This window comes from Piliocolobus tephrosceles, chromosome 14, assembly GCF_002776525.5.
Source record: "Piliocolobus tephrosceles isolate RC106 chromosome 14, ASM277652v3, whole genome shotgun sequence".
Lineage (NCBI taxonomy): Eukaryota > Metazoa > Chordata > Mammalia > Primates > Cercopithecidae > Piliocolobus > Piliocolobus tephrosceles.
Window position 1 is genome coordinate 11,018,971 of NC_045447.1, and position 23,987 is coordinate 11,042,957.

The 23,987-nt window shown below is 51.1% G+C and overlaps 1 protein-coding gene across 3 annotated transcripts in view; it reads right to left on the reverse strand.

The window, feature by feature from the left end:
* LRSAM1 (leucine rich repeat and sterile alpha motif containing 1) overlaps positions 1 to 23,987 on the reverse strand; it is a 54,735-nt gene that overhangs the window by 9,364 nt on the left and 21,384 nt on the right. For all 3 annotated transcript variants that reach the window (XR_002732583.1, XM_023217098.2, XM_023217095.2), the window contains exons 11-21: positions 21,356 to 21,486; positions 17,337 to 17,366; positions 16,789 to 16,911; positions 16,315 to 16,454; positions 15,033 to 15,077; positions 12,918 to 12,988; positions 9,793 to 9,892; positions 7,843 to 7,930; positions 5,780 to 5,854; positions 3,987 to 4,067; positions 2,352 to 2,447 (exon numbers count right to left, since the gene is read on the reverse strand). Coding sequence is in view for 2 of the 3 variants with exons in the window: in XM_023217098.2 (XP_023072866.1) it covers positions 2,352 to 2,447; positions 3,987 to 4,067; positions 5,780 to 5,854; positions 7,843 to 7,930; positions 9,793 to 9,892; positions 12,918 to 12,988; positions 15,033 to 15,077; positions 16,315 to 16,454; positions 16,789 to 16,911; positions 17,337 to 17,366; positions 21,356 to 21,486 (980 nt within the window). In the remaining variant the exon portion in view is untranslated. The remainder of the gene's footprint in view (positions 1 to 2,351; positions 2,448 to 3,986; positions 4,068 to 5,779; positions 5,855 to 7,842; positions 7,931 to 9,792; positions 9,893 to 12,917; positions 12,989 to 15,032; positions 15,078 to 16,314; positions 16,455 to 16,788; positions 16,912 to 17,336; positions 17,367 to 21,355; positions 21,487 to 23,987) is intronic.

Genomic DNA, 23,987 nt, shown 5'->3' on the forward strand with positions numbered 1-23,987 from the left:
AGACAGAGTTTCACTCTTGTCGCCCAGGCTGGAGTGCAATGGCACGATCTTGGCTCACTGCAACCTCCACCTCCCGGGCTCAAGTGATTCTCCTCCCTCAGCCCCCCAAGTAGCTGGGATTACAGGCATGTGCCACCACACCTTGCTAATTTTGTATTTTTAGTAGAGACGGGGTTTCTGTATGTTGGCCAGGCTGGTCCTGAACTCCCACCTTAGATGATCTGCCCACCTTGGCCTCCCAAAGTGCTGGGATTACAAGTGTGTGCCACTGTGCCCGGCCTGAATATGATTCTTTTATTCCGCCATTTGATAACTCTTCGTTGAGTATTGTTCTAGGTGCTGGGAATACAGCAGTGAACAAACGATGCTGATAACGACCACAGTGACAACAGGCGTAGCTGACGTGTTCACAGTACCATGTGCCAGACCATGCTGTGCACCTAAAGATGCCATTCATTAATCCTCACAACTCTGTGAAGGAGATTCTACCCCCCAGGTGAGGGAACTGAGGTTCAGGGTGATGAGTAACCTGCCCAGGGTGGGGCCAGGAATCAGATCCAGGCCTGTCTTACTCCAGAGCCCATGCTCAGAACAACGGAGCTGCTCCGTGAGGGCTGGCGTGACTGGGGAATGGGATCAGAGCAGGCGTTTCCCAATCCCTGCTGGGCCTGACTGCCCTTTGGGGGCCCCCCCGGACCTGGCCACGCCCACTGCTCCCTTCTCTCTGGGCTGCAGCCCCTCTCTTCCAGCGCCCAGGAACCAGACAGGCTGTGTTCTGCTGGGGCAGTGCTTCCTCCTTTGGTGGTGACCCCCAAGGCCTACAAGGGCAGGAGCACCAGCCACAGCCCCTGGCTGCTACAGCACAGCACCAAGCCACCATCTGCAAAGTAATCTGACGCATAGGAGATGGCAGTAGGGCACCGTGAGGAACAGGCAGCTTCCTCTGATGGGCACAGGCTTGTTCAGGCATCCAGAAGAAGCTGGTCTCTTCTAAACCTGCACAGGGCCTGGCCTAGGACACAGCTCAGAGGGCGTCTGGTGCATTCACGGCGATACAGGAATGACTCGTTCTTTTCCACCCCAGATGGTGGGCCTGGCCTCTGTCCTCATTGCTTGGGTTCCCACTGGGTCTACAGGAGACACTCTCAAGGGGGCCTCTGCCACACTGAAAATGTGCCAGTGTCAAACCCATCAGGGGACAGGGGACGGCTGGGCCACTCCTACCAAAAACTTATCAAACGGCCTGCCCTGGACACAGCGAGTCCTGTCTGGAGTGAATGCTCATGGCTATTCCTGAATACTCGACTACAAAGGCATTCGGAGAGCATCACCTAGAAAAGTTTAAAAACCAGAAGTAATCCACATACTCAACAATAGGGGCCAAGCACAGTCTTGAAAAAGGACATCAAGGAATAGTTTAATGACTTGAAAAGAAATGTGGAGAAACAGGCTGTTCGAAAAGGGTATGTACCATGTCACGTTTAAAAGGCACACACATGAATAGCTATAAAGATGCATCACAATGTTTGGAAAATATGCATCAAAACAGCAGGAGAGGCTGGGCATGGTGGCTCATGCCTGTAAAACCAGCACTTTTGGAGGCCAAGGCAGACAGATCATTTGAGCCTAGGAGTTGGAGACCAGCCTGGGCAACGTGGCGAAACCCCATCTCTATGAAAAATAAAAAAAATTAGCCAGGCATGGTGGCACATGCCTGTAGTCCCAGCTACTCAGGAGGCTGAGGTGGGAGGATCGCTTGAGCCCAGGAAGTCAAGGCTGCAGTGAGCTGAGATTGCACACCACTGCACTCCAACCTGGGCGACAGAGGGAGACCCTGTCTCAAACAAACAAACAAAAAATGGCAGGAGATAACGCTTGGAAATGCAATTATTTTCCTTTGTACTTTCCAGTTTTTCTTTGATGAACAACTATTTTTTTTTTTTCTTTTGAGACGGAGTCTCGCTCAGTCGCCCAGGCTGGAGTGCAGTGGCCGGATCTCAGCTCACTGCAAGCTCCGCCTCCTGGGTTTACACCATTCTCCTGCCTCAGCGTCCCGAGTAGCTGGGACTACAGGAGCCCGCCACCGCGCCCGGCTAGTTTTTTTTTTTTTTGTATATATTTTTTTTTTAGTAGAGACGGGGTTTCACCATGTTAGCCAGGATGGTCTCGATCTCCTGACCTCGTGATCCGCCCGTCTCGGCCTCCCAAAGTGCTGGGATTACAGGCTTGAGCCACCGCGCCCCGCCTGATGAACAACTCTTACTTGAGTAACAGATGTTTCTAAAAATGGCAAGTCTGTTAAAGAAAAGTAAACGCGTGTGTGATGCTGAGCACAGAAGCCAAACACATACCAGGATTTCCCGGAGCTCTTCCTCTCGCTGCTGCTTCTCTTTGAGCAGCTGCTGGAGCAGGGAGCTGAGGGCCCAGCGCTGCTCCGAGATCATCTCCTGCAAACAAGACCACACCCCACACCACCGTGAGCTGGCCTCAGCGCAGGAGTCCCGTGGCGGCAGGATGGAGAAGAGCCTGGCCTCCTGCTCACCCGGTTCTCTGCCCAACGCCTCCAGGCTGAGCTGGGGGACAAAGCTAAGAGGCCCTTCTGCCCCCCTTCCCCTAAGCCTGCATCTCTCTTCCTTGTGGGGTTGTCAGGCATGGGATCCTGGTGACTGATGACAATGGGATGGTAAGAAACATCAAACAAAAGAAATGACAAGCCACCGGTGCCTGCCTTGGTCTCCCAGACAACAGAGCACAGGGGCAGAAGCAAATGGTGGGGAAGGGTGTGGGGCCCCACACAGATGGAGGTGCGTGCAAACCAGAGCCTGGGGTCCCTGCTCCACTCCCACACCTGCTCTTGGAAACCCCCATGGGGGCCCCGACAGCCAGAGCCCTGCCGCACTCGTGGGCAGGGACTAGGGCACCCGCCAGGCACGATGGCTGCAGCTTCTCTGAAAGCAGCCCCAGTCCTCTCATCTCTGAAGATCATTTCAAGGCTCACAAAGGGCTTTCCCTTGTTAGCTCAGCCTTCTCCGATGGCCTGATGGCACAGGCTGGGCCTGGAGGACCGCTGTCATCTTACGGAGTAGGGGAAGAAGGCCTGGAAGGGCAGAGGCCTGCCTAAGGGCACACAGCACACCTGTGGTGCACCTGAGACCAGGGATCCAGACCCCAGAGCCCTCACTGCACTGAGGAGTCCATGGGACGGCTTGAGACCTCTCCACAGAAAAGACACAGGGACAGTGACAGACCGAAGGCTCTGCTCAAACTCTTGGCACGGGCACATGTCCTCACACACCACCCCGTCCAGCCCTCCGTCTGCAGCTGGAGAGGCTGAGGTTCAGAGAGGGGAAAGGGCTGCCCCACCTCCCCAACCTGCCAAGGTTGCACAGCAGGGTTGTACCAGGCCACACCCGGCTCCCAGGCATCCAGTCCAGGAGGCCAGCTGCCAGTCCCCGCTGCCCTCTCATCTGTGTGGGCAGGACCCCGGGCTGGAGCCCCAGAGATGCTGCCTGCAGGGAATTACACAGATGCGGCTGGGCCCTCTCCTCCAGACATCCCAGGACACCCAAAAGCTCCAGCCCTGGAGGATGCCTGCCCAAGGGCCTAAAGCACGGCCTACAGAGAGACAGGAGCTCGGCGGTGGCCCGCACCCACCTAGAGAGAGAGACAGAGCTCGGCGGTGGCCCGCACCCAGCACAGGAAACGCACTGATGGAGATGGAGCGGGGGAGCCTTGGCAATGAAACCCTCCTTCCTCTGACCCTCCTGCCTCGCAACAGGCTGACCACCTCTAACCCTGGCCTGCGCTGGGCCTTCTGGGGCTGGGGGTGTCCTCTGGTGTCACAGCCACAGAGGAGCTCTGCCGTCTGTCTGCTGGAGAAGCCCTTGACTCCCAGGGGCTGGCGAGCAGCTGCCGGGGGCTGGGAGGGAGCACCAGGTGGGGGTCTCACCACGTGAAGGAGGGCAGGGGCAGGGAGCCCTACATACCTGGAGTGTCTCTGTGTCCAGGGACTTCCTCTTTAACTCCAGCTGTGTCAGCTGCAATAACTCAGTTTCTATTAACTTAATCTAAACAGAAGACGAGACAGGGTTTTTTTTTTACTCACATTAACCACAGTTCAGTTTTGTGCTGCTACTCTCTGGTGACCAAGTGGGGTCTAAGAAGCCTTTCTGGGGGGCTGGGGAGGCTCTGGAATGAGGGGAACCTGTAGGCCTGGGAACCTCATCAAGGGGCTTGAACAAGAATTTGTTCCTTCATGGCCTTGCGTTGGTGGGGTCATGAACGTGTTTGTCATGGCCAACACTGTTTACCAAGAGCCCAGCACAGGATCTGTCCTAGAGTGGGCACGGGATAAAGGCTTGTGTAATGGAGAGGGGGCTTTCCTTGGGATTCAGGCCAGAGTGAGGCATAGACAGAACTATCACCCAGCCTCCTGCTGGTCAAGTTCTCTTGTCCCTCTCGTCGCTGTTGCAGGGGAGAGCAGAGGGTACCGGAAGTGACTGAGTAACGATGGGAACACTAGCTGGTATGTCTTGAGCACTTGCTGTGTGTTAGGCCTGTGCTGCACACTTGATGTGTAATATTTCATCAATTCTCTGACTGTTAGGAGGTATTATTGCCTCTATTTTACAGACAAGAAAACAAAGGCTCAGAGAGGTTAAGTCACTTGCCCAAGGACACAGAGCAGGTAAGTGAGAGATCCCTTTCTCTGGGATGCCCCAGCTCAGGCTTTGAAGGGCAACAGCTGACCTGGTCAAAACCATCTGCAGTGAGAATGTGGGGGGCCCTTGCACACTCTCCAGGGTGTGTCTAGGAGATTTTAGCCCTGGGCGGCAGGCGAGGGGGAGGTCAGACGCCACAGCCAGTACTTCTCTATCCTGTGCCCATGACCCAGTGACCCTCATCCCTAAGTCCCTATGACACCACCAACCCCTGGTCAGAGGAATGAGCTTCATGTCCGGCAATGTGGAATTGAAATTAAAGAGGGAAATTAAAAAGGTAAATTGGTCCAAAAAAAAAAAAAAAGAAAGAAAAATAGAGAAAGAAAGAAAAAAACCATGCAAAAATGCAAACTTCAGTGTGCTGAACATGATGCAGGAGCGCTCCCATAGCCTGACGCCCACCGCAGCCCCAGACCCAGCCCCAGACCCAGCCCCGCTCCACAGGCGGTGCCACCAGGCCACATAGGTGGGCTTGCCCAAGGACAGCCTGAAGGTCAGCAGCTGGCCTAAGGGGGATCTTGTCACGTGACGGAGGGTCTAGGAGGAGGACTTCCTCCTCCGGGGCCAAGGTCACTTTTCAGCAGGTGTCAGGACCACCGTGGCTCACAGCCCCACCTGCCCTCTTCTGGGGAAAATACCACATGCTCCCGAGACGCCTCTGTGGGTCTGGGCTGTGGGAGCGCCGGGGCCTGCACTGGCTGCTTTTCCTAGTGGGGAAGTCCTTCCTGGACCACCGACAGCAGAGGAAGCGGAGTAGTCAAAGCCACACATCAGCACCGCCCTCCCTGGCCCAGGCGTGGTGGAGACCTGACAGGCCACGCTCACTGGCAAGACCCTCGCCAGACCCCAGAATAGGAGGCCTCCAGGCACCCTCCCAGCAGCCCTGACACAAGGCTGGGAGCAAAGGGAGGTTCTGAGGGCAAGGCCTCGACCTCTTGCTGGGCTAGCAAGCCAAGGAGCTGGGGTTCAAACCGCAACTGCTGTGACCTGCCGCCCTGGAGGGCTACTCTGCAAGTCTCTGAGAGGGCAGGTCCAGGGACCACGGCCCCAGCGCTCACCTGGCTCCTGATCTGCCGATGCATCAGGTCTTTCTTCACTTGAAGTGCCTCGAACGCAGCCTTCTGCATCGCACTCTGCAACACAGACCACCAGCCCTCAGCAGGGGCCGTGCCCACATCTTTCCCTGCAGCCCCATCTCTGTGAAAAGCAAAAGCTATGTACAGAGCACCTTAATGGATGGGTTTTCGTCTGAGAGAGAGAGATTTCACCTCACTTGTGTAAACCTTAAAATGATATTGGGGGCTCATTTCGGGCTGGCCTCTACTTGATGCACTTCCGGCATCACACCCTGAATTTCCACCGCAGTGGACCGTGTGGGTGCTTTTACTGCCCCGTTTCACACATGGGGAAAGTGACACTGAGAAGCATGAATCAGTGGTGCTGGGACACACACCAAGGCTATCCAGCTCCCGAGCCCCACTTAACCACAAGGCAGATGCCTCCTCCGAGAAACGGAGAATTTTCCTCAGACAAGCTCCACAGACACTAAGTCAAACCATTTTAGAACAGAGATTGAAATTAGGAAGAAAGGAGCAGGGAGGGATGACAAACACGCAGAGGACAGGCGAGAAAGGGGAGGGAAGAAGGGAGGCAGTGGCGAGACTCCCACGAGGCTGCAGGAAAGAGCTGAACAGGCCAGTGGCTCACATCTGTAATCCCAGCACTTTGGGAGGCTGAGGCAGGAGGACTGCTTGAGCCCAGGAGTTTGAGACCAGCCTGGGCAACACAGGGAGACTCTGTCTCTACAAAAAAATCAAAAAAATTAGCTGGGCATGGTGGCCCTATAGTCTCAGCTACTCAGGAGGCAAAGGTGGGAGGATTGTTTGAGCCCAGGAGTTTGAGGCTGCAGTGAACTGTGATCACATCACTTCACTCATCCTGGGCAACAGAGCAAGAACTTGTCTTTAAACAAAAGAAAAGAAAAAAAGGAAAATAAAAAGCTAAACAGGCCAGGCGTGGTGTCTCATGACTGTAAACTCAGCACTTTGGGAGGCCAAGGCGGGTGGATCAGCTGAGGTCAGGAGTTTGAGACCAGCCTGGCCAATGTGGCAAAACCCTGTCTCTACTAAAAATACAAAAATTAGTTGGGTGTGGTGGTGGGTGCCTGTAATTCTAGCTACTTGGGAGGTTGAGGCAGGAGAATTGCTTGAACCTGGGAGACAGAGGTTGCAGTGAGCTGAGATCACACCACTGCACTCCAACCTGGGCAACAAGAGGGAAACTCCATCTCAAAAAAAGAAAACAGGCCGGGCGCGGTGGCTCAAGCCTGTTATCCCAGCACTTTGGGAGGCCGAGACTGGCGGATCACGAGGTCAGGAGATCGAGACCATCCTGGCCAACATGGTGAAACCCCGTCTCTACTAAAAAATACAAAAAACTAGCCGGGAGAGGTGACGGGTGCCTGTAGTCCCAGCTACCCGGGAGGCTGAGGCAGGAGAATGGCGTGAACCTGGGAGGCGGAGCTTGCAGTGAGCTGAGATTTGGCCACTGCACTCCAGCCTGGGTGACAGAGCGAGACTCCGTCTCAAAACAAAAACAAAAACAAAAACAAAAAAAAACCACACACTAAACAGAGTAATATGGACACTGAAGGGGAGGAGGTCTCAGGGGCCTATCGTTTCATCCACTCAAGGGCCCTGCCAGGCACCTCCTGAGCACCGCAGAGGTGGAAGAGCAGACAGCAGCACAGCAGGTCTAGACATGAGAAGAGGTCAGAGGTCCCACAGCGTCCTCTGTGGCCTGACCTCCATGGTGTGGTCACCATCACCTCCTGCCACTTAAGTCCTTCCAATGGAGCCTTCTACACAGGATGGGGGTGGGAGCCTCCCAGGGAGCAGGTGGAGGTGCTTCTGTGGATTTTAATGACCAGAAGACCATCCCCCGTGTCCCCCCTCGGCCTCTCTCTACCCCTCACCCTGATCGCTTGTACACTTCTATGGTCACAAACCTCTGGGGCCTCACACACTGTCTAGGAAGGGCTCTGTGTAGAGCTTGGCGCTCTGTCCTGGCTCCTGAACCTCCCTCCTGAGCCCCCACCCTCAGGCCCTGGGCGAGGACTCACCTCCTGCAGGATCTGGCTGATGGCTTTGTTCTGATCCATTTGCTGCCACGACAGAATCTGCTGGAATCGTTCATCCATTTCGGCCATGCTGCCAGAAAGACAACAGATTCATTCATTCTTGGAATGTTTCCTGAGCACCTACTATGTGCCAGGCCCCTTGGAGGAGATCAAGATAACCCATTTCTTCACTGGATCATACTCATGGAGTACCTGCGGGAGCCGGGCCCTGCCTGGGTGGGGCACAGACATCGAGTCTGTCTGAATCCCATGCCCTGGAGGGGAGGGGATCGAGTCGGGAGCTGGGAGAGAGACGCTTCCAGGTCCTCTCACCCAACCCTCCACCAGAATCCCCTCCACAGCACCCCCCGAAATGGATGCCTGGCCTCTGCCCAGCCACGTCCATGGGTGGGGAGCTCCTGACTCCCAAGGGTGCTGAGCCACTGAAGTGTGACAAAACTGTCCTTCCTGGCATTTTCACCCTGGGCAGGAAGCAGGGAGCAGCCCTTGATTTGGGCACAAGAACCTGTAGCCTCAAGTATGTCTGTGCTTTGGTACCATCTTGTTTTTTTTTTTTTTTTTTTTTTTTTTTTGAGATGGAGTCTTACTCTGTCACCCAGGCTGGAGTGCAGTGCAATGGTATGATCTTGGCTCACTGCAGCCTCTACCTCCCAGGTTCAAGGAATTATCCTGCCTCAGCCTCCCAAGTAGCTGGGATTATAGGCGCCCACTGCCACGTTTGGCTATTTTTTTTGTATTTTTAGTAGAGACGGGGTTTTACCATGTTGGCCAGGCTGGTCTCAAACTCCCGACCTCAGTTGATCCACCCACTTCGGCCTCCCAAAGTGCTGGGATTACAGGTGTGAGCCACTGCGCCCAGCCACTATCTTGGTTTTGTTTATTTCATAATAGCAATTTTTTTTTTCCAGTGAGGTCCCTGCTTCACAACAATAGCAAGTACTTATTGGACCTTTATGCACTAGACATCATGCTCATTAACACTCATCGAATCCTCCACCAACTCTACGGGTAGGTACTATGATTTATCTGATAAGGAATTGGAAGCCCAGGGAAGGAAAGAGACTCCCCTGAGGCCTCACGGTTAGTAAGTAAAAGTGGGACCTGGATCCAGGTCTGTTTGACCCCTGCGCTTGCAACTCCTAAGCACAGTGTCATGTATCAGGAAACAGGCGAGAAATTCCCACATCTGCAGGGACCCAGGGGAGGCTGGCACAGTTCAGGTGCCCTGGAGGGTGGCAGCTGTGCCAGCCACCTGCATGGGAGGAGAAACAGGGCATCCAGGGCTGCTGGCCTGTCCCTGTCTGGGGATCCTGAGCACTGACTGAGTTTTCCCCGCTGGCTCTGCTGGGTGCCTGTGGAACCTCCAACTAACCCACGGTGCCACAGTGAGCACAGGGAGCTGGACCCCAGAGCGGCAATCAGCATGAAAACAACCCCTTCGCTTACCCCTCCAGGGCATCCCACTCCCAACCGTGGGAGTCCTCGGACACTAACGAGTGTACCCCAGTCAAGAGCACCCCCCTCCCCTCTGCTGGGCTCAAATCCTGGCTCCACCGCCTGCTGGCTGTGCTTCCTTGGGTGTGTTATACAGTTTCTCAGAACCTGAGTTGCAATTGTAAAATGGGGTTAATAACAATACAGTCCATCCTAGAATCAATCAGCGAGTGCGGTTCATCGCTTAGCTGAGTGCCTGCCACACAGGGAGCGCACAAGAAATGGGAGTGACTGTTACTACTTTAACACAGCCCAATGCTGAATCATGGATCCAGCTAGAAAACTCAGGAAGAGCAGCCATCACTTGCTCCTAATGGCAGATAGGAGGCTGGGGTAGACCAGGGCGGGAGGTTTAGTGCCCAGCTCTCATCCCACAGTCTTGGGCCCTGAGCCAGCTCCCCCAACTCCCTCACCTGGGACTCCTCTTCCTTACCTTACCTGGAACAGGCCTGCTGGACCAAGTTCTGCCTCTGAGATTCATAGGCCATCTGGATGAGCCGGTTCTTACAGCTCTCAGTCAGCATCTGCTGCATGGCGGCTGCGGGAACATGAGGTGGGGACAGCTGAGTGGGGTGGCTGTTCCTGTGGCACTTGGGCAGGGATGCAGCAGGGATTTCCACGGGAACTGAGGAAGAGGCCTCCTTGAGGCCTCACCTGGTTACCTACCTGAGAGTCACCTTAAAAAACCCTTTTTTTCTTTTTTCTTTTTGAGATAGAGTCTCATTCTGTCGCCCAGGCTGGGGTGCAGTGGCGCGATCTCGGCTCACTGCAAGCTCTGCCTCCTGGGTTCACCCCATTCTCTTGCCTCAGCCTCCCGAGTAGCTGGGACTACAGGGGCCCGCCACCACACCCAGCTAGTTTTTTGTATTATTAATAGAGACAGGGTTTCACCATGTTAGCCCCAGGATGGTCTCGATCTCTTGACCTTGTGATCCACCCGCCTCGGCCTCCCAAAGTGCTGGGATTACAGGTGTGAGCCATTGCGCCCAGCCTGTTCTTTTTAATTATAAAAGCAACATATGCTTGGAAGGCTAATTGTAAAACACTGAATAGCACATACATAAAATCTGTGATCTTGTCATCCAGAAATATTATTCCATTTTGATGTATATTCTTCTAGTCAATTTTTATGCATTTAGGAATTTAAAAAAATTAAAATAGGCCAGGCGTGGTGGCCCATGCCTATAATCCCGGCACTTTGGGAAGCTGAGGCAGGTGGATCACTGAGGTCAGGAGTTCAAGACCAGCCTGGCCAAGATGGCAAAACTGTGTCTCTACTAAAAATACAAAAATTAGCTGGGCATGGTGGCAGGTGCCTGTAATCTCAGCTACTTGGGAGTCTAAGGCAGGAGAATCGCTTGAATCCAGGAGGCAGAGGTTGCAGCGAGCTGAGATCATGCCACTGCACTCCAGCATGGGCAACAGAGCGAGACTCTATCTCAAAAAAAAAAAGAAAAACAAAAGAAAAATCAAACAATTAAAATAAAAGAATTGAAAGAAGGGACTAGAATAGATATTTGTACACACAAATTTGTAGCATTATTTATAACAGTCAAAAAGTGGAAACAGCCCAAATACCCATTGATAGATGAATGGATAAAGAAAATGTAGAGACTGGACACGGCAACTCACACCTGTAATCTAAGCACTTATAGGAGACCAAGGTGGGAAAACTGCTTGAGCCCAGGAGTTTGAGACCGGCCTGGGCAACAGAGTGAGACCCTATCTCTTAAAAAAAAAGAAAAAAATTGGCCAGGTGAGGTGTCGTGTGTCTGTAGTCCCAACTACTTGGGAAGCTGTAATGGGAGGATTACTTGAGCCCAGGAGGTGGAGGCTGCAGTGAGCGTGTTCACACCACTGCACTCCAGCCTGGTGACAGAGCAAGGAAAAAAAAGAAAGAAAGAAAGAAAATGTGGCAAATACAGGCAATGCAACATTATTTAGTATTGAAAAGGAAGAACATTTTTCCCTGGTGGGCTTGTGTTTAGAAACAAAGAAATAGAAAAAAAAAAAAGGTAAAGAAATTCAAACACATGCTACAACATGGATGAACCTGAGGTGAAATATGGCAAGTGAAATACGATAGACACAAAAGGAGAAATATTGTATGATTCCACATATAGGAGGTACTTATAACAGTCAAATCCATACACAGAAAGTAGAATGTTGATTCCCAGGGGCTGACGGGAGGGGGGCATGGGGAGTTAGTGTTTACTAGGGACAGTTTCAGTTGAGGAAGATGAAAAAGTTCTGGCGATGGGTGGTGCTGGCAGTTGTACAATAATGCCACAGAACTAATCTATTTTAAAATGAAGGCCGGGCACAGTGGCTCATGCGTGTAATCCCAGCACTTCAGGAGGTCGAGGCAGGCGGATCTCTTGAGGTAACGAGTTTAAGACCAGCCTGGGCCGGGCGCAGTGGCTCAAGCCTGTAATCCCAGCACTTTGGGAGGCCGAGACGGGCGGATCACGAGGTCAGGAGATCGAGACCATCCTGGCTAACACGGTGAAACCCCGTCTCTACTAAAAATACAAAAATCTAGCCGGGCGAGGTGGCGGGCGCCTGTAGTCCCAGCTACTCCGGAGGCTGAGGCAGGAGAATGGCGTAAACCCGGGAGGCGGAGCTTGCAGTGAGCTGAGATCTGGCCACTGCACTCCAGCTCGGGCGACAGAGCAAGACTCCGTCTCAAAAAAAAAAAAAAAAAAAAGACCAGCCTGGCCAACGTGGCAAAACCCTGTCTCCACTAAAAATACAAAAATTAGCCTGGTGTGGTGGTGTGTGTCTGTGATCCCAGCTACTCGGAAACTGAGGCAGACAATTGCTTAAACCTGGGAGGCGGAGGTTGCAGTGAGCCAAGATCACACCACTGTACTCCAGCCTGAGCGACAGAGCGAGACTTTGTCTCAAAACATAAATAAAATAAAATAAAATACAGTGATTAAGATGGTAAATTTTACATGATGCATATTTTACAATTAAAAAAATGAAAATGGTATCATCCCACTTCCCACTTTTTATGAACACTCCCCATGATAACATGTTAATGGGATGCTAATACCAGAGCGCCACAGCACATGGATCACCAACATTTATTTAAATAATCCTCTATTTGGGAGCATTTGGACTTTCTTTTTGTTTTTTTGAGAAACAGTCTCGCTGTGTTACCCAGGCTGAAGTGCAGTAGCGTGATCACAGCTCACTGCAGCCTTGAACTCCTGGGCTCATGTGATCCTCCAGCCTCGGCTTCCTAAAGCACTGGGATTACAGGCATGAGCCCCCACACCTGGCCCATTTCCTCCATTTTGTAGCTAAGAAAACCAAGGCTTGGAAAAGTTGGGGAGCAGTAATGTCCCTAAGGTCACATGGTGGGTGTCTGAACTGGGACTCTGAATCCATGTTTAGGCTGACTCCAGAGCCTGTGCTCCATGGCAGGACTTGACTGCCCCTCTCGAGGGCCAACACTCAATGCCCCCTCCATGCATGGCCAACAGAGGGAGGGCCATCTACCCTGCCAGCCCGGCCAGCAGGCAGCGTGCTCACGAGCTCCCCATCCCGAAACTCACAGGCAACCTCACGTCGCCGCAGGTTCTCAGTCTCCTCCTGGGTTATGGACATCAACTGTTCCATTCTTATTCTAGAAAAAAATCCGTCCATTCATTCAGCAAATTTAACATTTCCAACAGGAAATCCCAGCAGATGAACACCACCTCCTCCAGGAAGGCCTCCTTGATTTGGCAACCTACACCTGGATGGGCTCTCTGGATGCCTAACACATCACAAGCAACCCTTGAGGCCCCGTTTGCCTTCAGCCTGTAGTTTGAGTATCTTGTGTAAAAAGATGGACACTCCCTTAGAAAATGGGCAAAAGAACAAATAGCCAATGCTGAAATTCAAGTGATCAATAAACATCTGGAAAGATGCTTAACATTACCGGTAACTAAAGAAAGTAAAACCTTTTCACCTACTAGGTTGGTTGAGATGAAGAAAACTGGTAACTGCTGGTGCTGGTGAAGGTGATGATGGTGGAGAAATGCGCACTTTCCTAGCCTGCTGAGAGGAGTGTCAACCGGCAGAATGTTTTTGGGAAGGTAAGCTAGCACCTAGCAAAATGTCCTTTAAATATTTCCTTCACAAATAGTCACATGGCCGGGTGCGGTGGCTCACACCTGTAATCCCAGCACTTTGGGAGCCTGAGGCGGGCAGATGACTTGAGGTCAGGAGTTTGAGACCAGCCTGGCCAACATGGTGAAACCCCATCTCTACTAAAAATACAAAATCAGCCGGGCCTGGTGGCACCGCGTCTGTAGTCCCAGCTACTCAGGATGCTGAGGCAGGCAAATCGCTTCAACTAGGGAGTTAGAGGTTGCAGTGAGCCGAGATCGTGCCACTGCACTCCAGCCTGGGTGACAGAGTGAGACTCCGTCTCAAAAAAAAAAAAAGAAAAAAAAAAGTTGCTGGGCGCAGTGGGTCACGCCTATAATCCCGGCACTTTGGGAGGCCGAGGCGGGCAGATCATGAGGTCAGGAGGTTGAGACCATCCTGGCTAACACGGTGAAACCCTGTCTCTACTAAAAATACAAAAAAAAATTAGCCGGGCGAGGTGGTGGGCGCCTGTAGTCCCAGATACTCAGGAGGCTGAGGCAGGAGAATGGTGTGAACATGGGAGGCGGAGCTTGCAGTGAGCTGAGACTGTGCCACTGCACTCCAGCCTGGGCGACAAAGCGAGACTCCCTCATCTCAAAAAAAAAAAAAGATATACGAAAAATTCTGCTTTAAATATAGCCTGTCACTTTTTCCATTAGCAATATGTTATGTTTTCCCTTAATGAGGAATATTATTCAATAAGACATTTAATGGCTGCAGGTTATTCCTCCATACATAATTTATGTAACTAAATAATTTTTCTTTCCAGAAATGTAGATTTCTTTTCTGAATTTTTTTTTTTTTTTTTCCCTGGAACCACAGGCGCCTGCCACCACTCCTGGCTAAGTTTTGATTTTTAGTAGAGACAGGGTTTTGCCATTTTGGCCAGGATGGTCTCGAATTCCTGACCTCAAGTGATCTGCCCACCTCGGTCTCCCAAAGTGCTGGATTACAGATGTGAGCCACTGCGCCTGGCCTGAACTTTTTATACTAGGAATACAGTTGGACATTATAAATATAGCCTTATTCATGTCTCTGAATGTTTTTCAGGAGTTTACATATGTTTTAATGAACTTGAAGGGAATGATTCTTTGTAATTAAATATCCTCTAAAGAGGTGAATCTCCTTATAGCTTTAGGGAAATGTCCTGGCACAATCCTCTGGAGAATCACAAGACATTCCCTCCTCAAAGCTGCCCTCCTCGGCTGGGCGCGGCGGCTCATCCCAGCACTTTGGGAGGCTGAGGAGGGCGGATCATGAGGTCAGAAGATCGAGACCATCCTGGCCAACATGGTGAAACCCCATCTCTACTAAAATACAAAAAATTAGCTGGGCGTGGTGGTGCATGCCTGTAGTCCCAGCTACTCGGGAGGCTGAGGCAGGGGAATCGCTTGGACCTGGGCAGCGGGAGTTGCAGTAAGCTGAGATTGCGCCACTGCACTCCAGCCTGGCGACAGTGCAAGACTCCATCTAAAACAAACAAGCAAGCAAACAAACAAAAAAACAAAACTGCCCTCCCCTGGAAGAACACTTACCTTTCATTTTCCAGCGATTTCAAAATCTCGGAGCTTTTCTTTTGTCTGTGGAGAAAATCATAAAAGGTCCCGGCAGTCCCCAGCAGGCCTGTTTCCTGTCTCACTGCCCTGGCTGTGCGGAGGGGTGTAGGAAATGGGCTGGGGGCACCTTAGCTCTACTAGCTGGGAGCTCTGGGTTCTTAGCCAGTTACTGAAACCACTCAAGTCCCAGGTTTCCTCACCTAAGAAATTAGAAGAATAAAAAAACCCAGCCGGGCACGGTGGCTCACATCTGTAATCCCAGCACTTTGGGAGGCTGAAGTGGATAGATCACTTGAGGTCAGGAGTTCGAGACCAGCCTGGTCAACATGGAGAAACCCTGTCTCTACAAAATTAGCCAGGCGTGGTGGCTGTGGTCTGAAGAGCAGAGCAGGAAATGGGATATCTGATAGCTGAGCCTGTAGTCCCAGCTCCTTGGGAGGCTGAGGCAAGAGAATTCCCTGAACTGGGAGGAGGAGGTTGTAGTGAGCCGAGATCACACCACTGCACTCCAGCCTCAGTGACAGAGTAAGACTCTGTCTCAAACAAAACAAAACACAAACAACCCAGCTTCTTGGTGAATTTGTAGAGTTAATGAGGAAATAGATGTAACAAGCTGGCACATAAGAAGCACCCAACAAGTGACCGGTTACCTGAACTCATGCAGGTACTGTGAAACTGACAGGTGATGGAGGAACAAGTGATTCAGGGTTAGAAAAAGGAGGCCTGGAAGCAGCAGGGCATATGGCTAGAGCCTGTTTCTGGAATGGTCCTGCAATGGACCCCCTCACTAGACTTCTTAGGCTTCTCTGGCACCATGTCTCCCCAGCCCCATCAAGATCTGCTCTCAGTAGCTCCTACCTTGCATAGAGTTTGTTAGGCAAATCTCACTACAGGTGAATAGCTGACCTCAGTGCAACGGGTTATGTAGAACCCAAAATACTGGAGCAGATGTGATCCCAACTATCGAGTCAAACCCCCTCACTTTATAGACGGGAAGCTTGGGACCCAGTGGGGAAGCACTTGCCTGAGGCCACAGGTCCAATCTGGTAGCAGTCTCATGCTAAGAAACCAGACTTTGTAATGCCTGGGTCAGATTCTTTTCTCTGTACGCTGGTGCCAGCTGAAGCACCCAGACTGGATCCTGACAAGGGAAGCCCGGGGCAAGAGCAGAGGTGGTGACGGAAAAACACACTCTTCCTGGCTCCTCAGGGGACTGCCTGGGGAAGGACTCTGGGGCTGGGGCCGAGGAGCAGAGCCCAACCTCTGATTCTCCTGCAGCAGCTTCTGGATCCGGCTGGAGATGTTCTGTTCTGTCTGCTTCAGCTGCTCCTGCAGCCGCTGCCGCTCTGCGTCGAGGTGGCGCTGGCGCTCACTCAGGCCCTGCTCCAGCCGGGACTGCTCCTGCAGCAGGGGGTGGGGGTCCTGAGCCCCTGGGACCCCCTCAGATGCTGTGAAGGGTACTGACTGGGGTTAGGAGGCTGTCTTTCCACCCCGCCTTGCCAGTCCTTTCTGTGTGGCCGCGGGCCAGCTCCTCCTGGCAGGCCTCAGAGTGTCCATCTGCACATGGGGAGGCTGGCCTGGGTGATCCGTAAGGGCCCTCCCAGGTGCTGGGGGACAGAAGGAAGTGACAGCTTCATCCCACTGCCTTTCCACACCCCAGGGGCCTCGCCCCAAGCCAGGAGGCCACTGGCTGGGGGGTGCAGCCAGGCTGGACCCTAGCAGGCAGCTCACAAACCTCCTTGACTGTCTGAAGGATCTCATCCTTCTGGCTGCTGCTCTGCTGAAGGAGCTGGGCGTGCTCCCGCTGCCCCAGTTCCAGGCGCCGTTCGAACTCGAGTTTCTCCAGCATCTTCTGTTCCTGCAAGACACAGATCCTGATGACTGTCAGCACAGGCCCTGGGGCAGTTAGGACACAGAAGTAGGGAGAATCCACCCCTTAACACCGACAGAGCAGGTTCCAAGTCTTCATGCTGAGCAACCCCCACTCCCCTCCTTCCAGGGCCCAACTGTAATAGAATAAGCTGTTAACAGGAAGAGGCTGGTGGTCTAGAGCCTGGGGCTGGGCTCAACCCCTCTGAGCCTCAGTCTCTGCACCTGTCCCATGGATGCTCTACCACACACCCGAGGCACGTGAGGATGCAGCAGACCATGCGTCTACGAGGAAGGCATTACTGTGACCTCTAATTCTGAGCTGGGAAGAAGTCATTTTCTCAAATATTTTCTGAGTTGATTTGAGATCTTTAATGAGAAAAGAGTGACAGAAGGGTAAAGGCATTTTCTTACCTTCCTCTTCTCATAGTCTGAGAACCTGTTCTGGGAGGAAAAAAAGACAGTGGTCAAGAGAGGGTGGCAGCAGTGGTTCTCCCTGGCATGGGCACCAGGAACCCCTGGGTGGCCTGATGTTATACAGACTCTGGCCCACCCCAGACTACTGCCTCAGAATGGTGGGGTCAGGGGACGAGGGGATCCGTACTGATCAAGGGCACCCGGTGGTTCCAGTGGACACCTGATGAGAACCCCTGGGCTGCCACTGTGTGCGTGACACCATAGGAGGGGGCTCTTCAAGACAGTTCTGGGATGCAGCCCTGAGCAGGGATGGTGGTCTGAAGAACAGAGCAGGAAATGGGATATCTGATGCCCATGGATGTCTGCGTAACACACCTACAGCACCCGGTTTCAGTCCACCAAAATATTCACAATGCACAAAGGTGTGGGGACAACTTCATGTAGAATTATTCAAAAGAGCAAAAACACTGGAAATAACTCACACATCTATCAGCGTCTGTCCGTAAGTCATGCTGCATCCATATAGTGGACTATTACACAACTGCCAATGGGGTGAATGTGTGTGATCCCTCACCTGTGTGTAGCACGATTCTACTTTTGCAAAAACATCATCAAGAAAACTCAACTTTCAGCATATGTGTGTATGTATTGAGTCAAAGGTCAGGAAGGACAGTCATTAATCAGTCAACGATGACTACCTCCAGGCAACGGGAGTGCAGGGTGGAAGGGCTGACATTCACTTGGTTTGTAATTGTCTGTATTGTTTAAATTTATTATAAGGAGCAGGTATATTGTTGGAGCAACATTTATTATAAGGAGCAATTCTATTATTGATGTTTAATTAATTATTGATGTAATTAAACATCAATACATACATACACAAGAGTTAGGCTTTTTTTTTTTTGAGACGGAGTTTCGCTCTTGTTGCCCAGGCTGGAGTGCAGTGGCACAATCTTGGCTCACTGCAACCTCCACCTCCCGGGTTCAAGCAATTCTCCTGCCTCAGCCTCCTGAGTAGCTGGGAAAACAGGCACCCACCATCACACCTGGCTGATTTTTTGTATTTTTAATAGAGACCAGACTGGCCAGCATGGTGAAACCCCATCTCTACTAACAAAATGCAAAACTTATCCAGGCGTGGTGGCGGGTGCTTGTAATCCAAGCTACTCGGGAGGTTAAGGCAGGAGAATCGCTTGAACCTGAGAGGCAGAGGTTGCAGTGAGCTGAGGTCATGCCACTGCACTCCAGCCTGGGCCACAGAGTGAGATTGTCTCAAAAAGAAAAAAGAAAACAATTCTATCATCCTCGAAAATTCCCTCAAGCCACTTCCTCATCAAATCCTCTTCCCACTCCAGCCACTGGCAACTACCTATCTGCTTCCTTTTTTTGTTTTGAGTTTTCTTTTTCTTTTTTGAGACAGAGTCTAGCTCTGTTACCCAGGGTGGGGTGCAGTGGCGTAATCTTGGCTCACTGCAAACTCCAACCTCCTGGGCTTAAGCCATCCTCCCACCTTAGCCTCCCTAGTAGCTGAGGCCACAGGCACGTGCCACCATGCCTGGCTAATTTTTTTGTATTTTTTGTAGAGACAGGGTCTCGCCACATTGCCCAGGCTGGTGTTGATTGAGTTTTCTTTTTAAACGTAAGAATGGAAATAGACTAGCCCATCCTGTTCTGCAATCTGCCCTTTTCACTAATCCATGCATCCCGGCGAGCCGAGGCTCAAATGCTCCATCTCATGGTGTGCACATGACCCAGGGGCAGCCCCTTCCCACCGACAAACATTTGGGGGGCATCCAATACTACAAATAAGGCTGCAACAAACACTCCTGCAAGTCTCCTCGTGTAAGCATTTCTCTTGGGTATACATTGAGAAGCAGAACTTCTGGATCACGGGCTGTGCCCATGAAAATTTTTGACATCTGGAGGGTGTGGTGGTTCACACCTGTAATCCCAGCACTTTGGGAGGCCAAGGTGGGCAGATCACTTGAGGTCAGGAGTTTGTGACCAGCCTGGCCAACATGGTGAAACCCCATCTCTACTAAAAATACAAAATTAGCCAGGCATGGTGGTGCAGGAGGCTACTTGGGAGGCTGAAGCAGGAGAATCGCTTGAACCCGGGAGGTGGAGGTTGCAGTGAGCCGAGATTGCACCACTGCACTCCAGCCTGGGCAACAAAGTGAGAAAAAAAAATTTTTTTTTGACATCTACTGTCAAATTATCCTCCAAAGTAGTGATATCAATTTTCACTCCCAAGAGCAGTTTATGAGGACACCTGTTTCCCACACTCTGGCCAACAGAAATTGTCATGTCAAAATGTGTGCCAATCTCGAGGAAGGAAATGGTATTTCAATGTTGTTTTAACTTACATGCCTCTCCCCTGATTACCAGCAAAGTTGGCATTTTTAAATGTTTGTTTGTTGAGATGGAGTCTCACTCTGTCACCTGGACAGGCTGGAGTGCAGTGGCGCAATCTCGGCTCACTTCAACTGCTGCCTCCTGAATTCAAGTGATGCTTGTGCCTCAGCCTCCCGAGTAGCTGCGATTACATGTGCACGCCACCATGCCTGGCTAAGTTTTGCATTTTCAGTAGAGACAGGGTTTTACTACATTGACCAAGCTGGTCTCAAACTCCTGGCCTCAAGTGATACACCTGCCTTGGCCTTCCAATATTTTTTCTATTGGGATGGTTTTCTTCTTACTGATTGGAAAGAGTTCTTTCTACGTTCAATCTATGAATCCTTTAGCAAGTGACTATGTTGCAAATATTTTCTGAGAATGTGAACTGGCACAATTTTCCCATACAGCCTTCTCCTCCCTCTCTAATTCTTGTTGAACTATAAAATAATAATAATAAAATCCCAAAAGCATTCCCAGCAGCAGTGGAAAATGGGAAAGGGTGGCATCTAGGAATCAGAGATTAAGAGTCACTGGAAGATATGAAGCCAAATTTCTGGCAGCTGGCACTCCTGCCCGGTGATGGCCTCCCCTATCTACCATCCAGCAGAGGACCCTGGATCGTGAGCCTTGGGGATGGGGGCAGAGGGTACACCCAGGCTAATGTGGCAAACCCTTTGAGCTTCATCCTCCATGTCGTCCTGTGCTAGCTTATCGCCAGAACCTGACAGGGCCAGCCAGTCACTGGTGCTCACACATGTCTGTCTGACTCCTTCACTAGACCCAGAGCATGGTGGGTGTGTGTTCCAGACAGTGAGTGGCATTTGGTTCAGAAGTATTTGCTGAGAGATAGCAATGAATACTGCAGATACAATCCCTATTCTCACAAAGCTTCACCCAGCACGGGAGACAGACATGAGACGGATCATTTCCCAGAGTTCCTCATCAATTTAGCACTGTGATAAGTGCTACCAAGGAACTGTGCAGGGCACTCTGAGAACACACAACAGGAGACCTGACCTGGATTGGAGCTTCTCAGAGGATGTAATGTTTAAACTGAGAACTGAAGGAGGCTGAGCATGGTGGCTCATGCCTATAATCCCAGCACTTTGGGAGTCTGAGGCGGGAGGATCACTTGAGCCCGGGAGGTTGAGGCTGCAGTGAGCTATGATTGCACCACTGCACTCCAGCCTGGGCGACAGAGCAAGACCCTGTCTCAAAAAAAGGGGGGAAGAAAAAAAAAGAACTGAAGGATAAGACAAGTGAGTGAGGAGATTCCAGACTGAGGGAGCTGCTTATTCAAAGGTCCTGAAGAGGGAAGGATCGTGGTTAGTTCAGGGAACAGACAGCAGCAGGGCACAGCTTGTGCTTGGCAAGCTGGTGGGATGAGGCTGCCACAGCAGGCCTTGAAAAAGCAGTTCAACTTGTCGGGAGGCCAGTTCTAGTTCTATGGAGGAATCTGGGAGCTGCAGCTCTGAACCATGCAGCCCCCTTCCATTCCCAGCTCCCTCAACACACACACATGCACACGCACGCACACGCACATGCACACACACGCACACGCACGCACACACAGACGCACACGTACATACATATGCGTGCAGCAGGCTGGCTTGTCTTACCTGCCACTCTAATTCCTCCCTTGAGAATCTGTCCGTGGGCCCATCGGGGCTGTCCCGAGAGTTCTCGGTTCCATCTTGCTCCAGAACAGGCAGCAAGTACTGAGAAGGGGGGTAGTATTCCAGCCCTGACTCTGTAAGAGAGGAGACACAAGCTGACCAGGAGGGAGGAGACAGCTGAGGTACCCGGAGACACCCGCTCCCACTGCCAGAGCAGCCGGCCCTGCCCTGACTCAGCCACTGCTCTCCTCTTCCCTAGGCTGGGCGCTCTGTGGTTTTCACCGGTCCTAGCCCTGGGCCTGGAATGTGGCAGGGGCTCAGTAAATGTCAGCAGAGTGAGTCAATGGGTACTGGCTACACCTTCCACCCAGGTGAGAATGAGGTGATGAAAAAGCCTGAGATAAGAAGTAAAACCTGGGTCCTAGATCCAGCTCTACCAATAATTCCCTGAATGTGAGACCTTGGGCAAGATGCTTTCTTTCTCTGGCCATGTATTGTTTTGTCTGTAAAACTCCAAAGGGTTCATACCTTAGACCCACTTCCTATTTGGCTGTCTGTCTTTTTCCTGTTGATTTGTAGGTGCTCTTTATATATTGTAGTTAATAACCTTAGGTCTATAATATGTTGTAACTATCTTCTTCCAGGTGATAACTGGTCTTCTAACTTTGATGATGGTGTCCTTCCGGGGTAAACACGTTGTAAGTTTTGATGTACTCAAAGTTATCATTTTCCCCTCATGGGAAGGATACAGTCAGGTCACAAGAAATGCTAAAAATGGGCAGAATACATATGAAAAATATCCACAGAATCAAGGAAGTGACATTAGAATAATAATGGGCTCTCTTCTTATCCGTCCAATTAGCAGAGTCTTTAAGATAATACTGCTTGTTACGCAGGTTGTGAAGGGGGAGAAAGGTCCTCCCAGCCACTCCTCATGCGATGGACACAGGTGGGACCTCTTCCCAGGGCACCCTAGGGTGCTCATGCCCTCTCACCCACCCTAGGGGAAAGTGCACACAGTGACAGACAGGTGTCAGTTCAAATGTTCAGAACAGCAGGAAACTGGAAATGCCCTCCGTGTTCACCACAGGGATGGCTACGAAGCTACTGGCACCACCACATGAAATCCTGTGACCAGTTCAAGGGGATATTCAAACCATATTATGAGACCGGAAAAAACCCAAGACTTTTCTTGAGAGAAAAAAAAAGCAAGGCATAGAATCACATCATATGATATCTTTCATGGTTTCTTTAATGTCTATTTTTATTTTTATTTATTTATTTTCATTTTTTGAGATGGAGTCTTGCTCTCTCACCGGGCTGGAGTGCAGTGGTGCAATCTCTGCTCACTGTAACCTCCGTCTCCTGGGTTCAAGCGATTCTCCTGCCTCAGCCTCCCAAGTAGTGGGATTATAGGCATGCACTACTACGCCCAGTTAATTTTGCATTTTTAGTAGAGACAGGATTTCGGCATGTTGGTCAGGCTGGTCTCGAACTCCTGACCTCAGGAGATCCGCCCATCTTGGTCTCCCAAAGTTATGGGATTACAGGCGTGAGCCACCACACCCAGCCTCTTTAATGTTTTTAAAAAGGTCAAAAAACAAATTATATATATATATATACTTCTACATAGTTTAGGTAAATTGAAAAATTATTTCTTGGCCAGGCATGGTGGCTCACGCCTGTAATCCCAGCACTTTGGGAGGCTGAGGCAGGTGGATCACGAGGTCAGGAGTTCAAGACCAGCCTGACCAACATTTAGTACAATATTTTTGTACTAAAAATACAAAAATTAGCTGCGTGGTGGTACACGCCTGTATTCCCAGCTACTCAGGAGGCTGAGGCAGGAGAATCGCTTGAACTTGGGAGGCGGAGGTTGCAGTGAGCCAAGATTGTGCCACTGCACTCCAGCCTGGGTGACACCGAGACTCTGTCTCAAAAAATAAAAAAATAAAAAAAATTATTTCTTGCTGGGCGTGGTGGCTCACGCCTGTAATCCCAGCACTTTGGTAGGTCGAGGCGGGTGGATCACCTTAGGTCAAGAATACGAGACCAGCCTGGTGAACATGGCGAAACCCTGTCTCTACTAAAAATACAAAAATTAGCCAGGCGTGGTGGCAGGCGCCTGTAATCCCAGCTACTCAGAAGGCTGAGAAGGGAGAATCGCTTCAACCCGGAGGGACGGGGGCTGCAGTGAGCCAAGATCTTGCCACTGCACTCCAGCCTGGGTGACAGAGTGAGACTCCATCTCAAAAAAAAAAAAAAAAAAACCAAAGAAAAAAGAAAAATTACTTCTCAAGCTGTGTAGTAGGTATACATACGTTCACTCCTTTATTCTTTATGACTAGCATATATCTAAATATTGCATAATTTCATTTTTTCTTTTTTTTTTTGAGAAGGAGTCTCACTCTATCATCCAGGCTGGAGAGCAGTGGCGTTCATTCTACCTCCCTTGAATTCCACCTCCTGGGTTCAAGCAATTCTCCTGCCTTAGCCTCGTGAGTAGCTGGGACGATGGGTGCCCACCACTGCGCATTTTTGTGTCTTTAGTAGAGACGGGGTTTCATGTTGGCCACGCTGGTCTGGAACTCCTGACCTCAAGTGATCCACCTGCCTGGGCCTCCCAAAGTGCTGG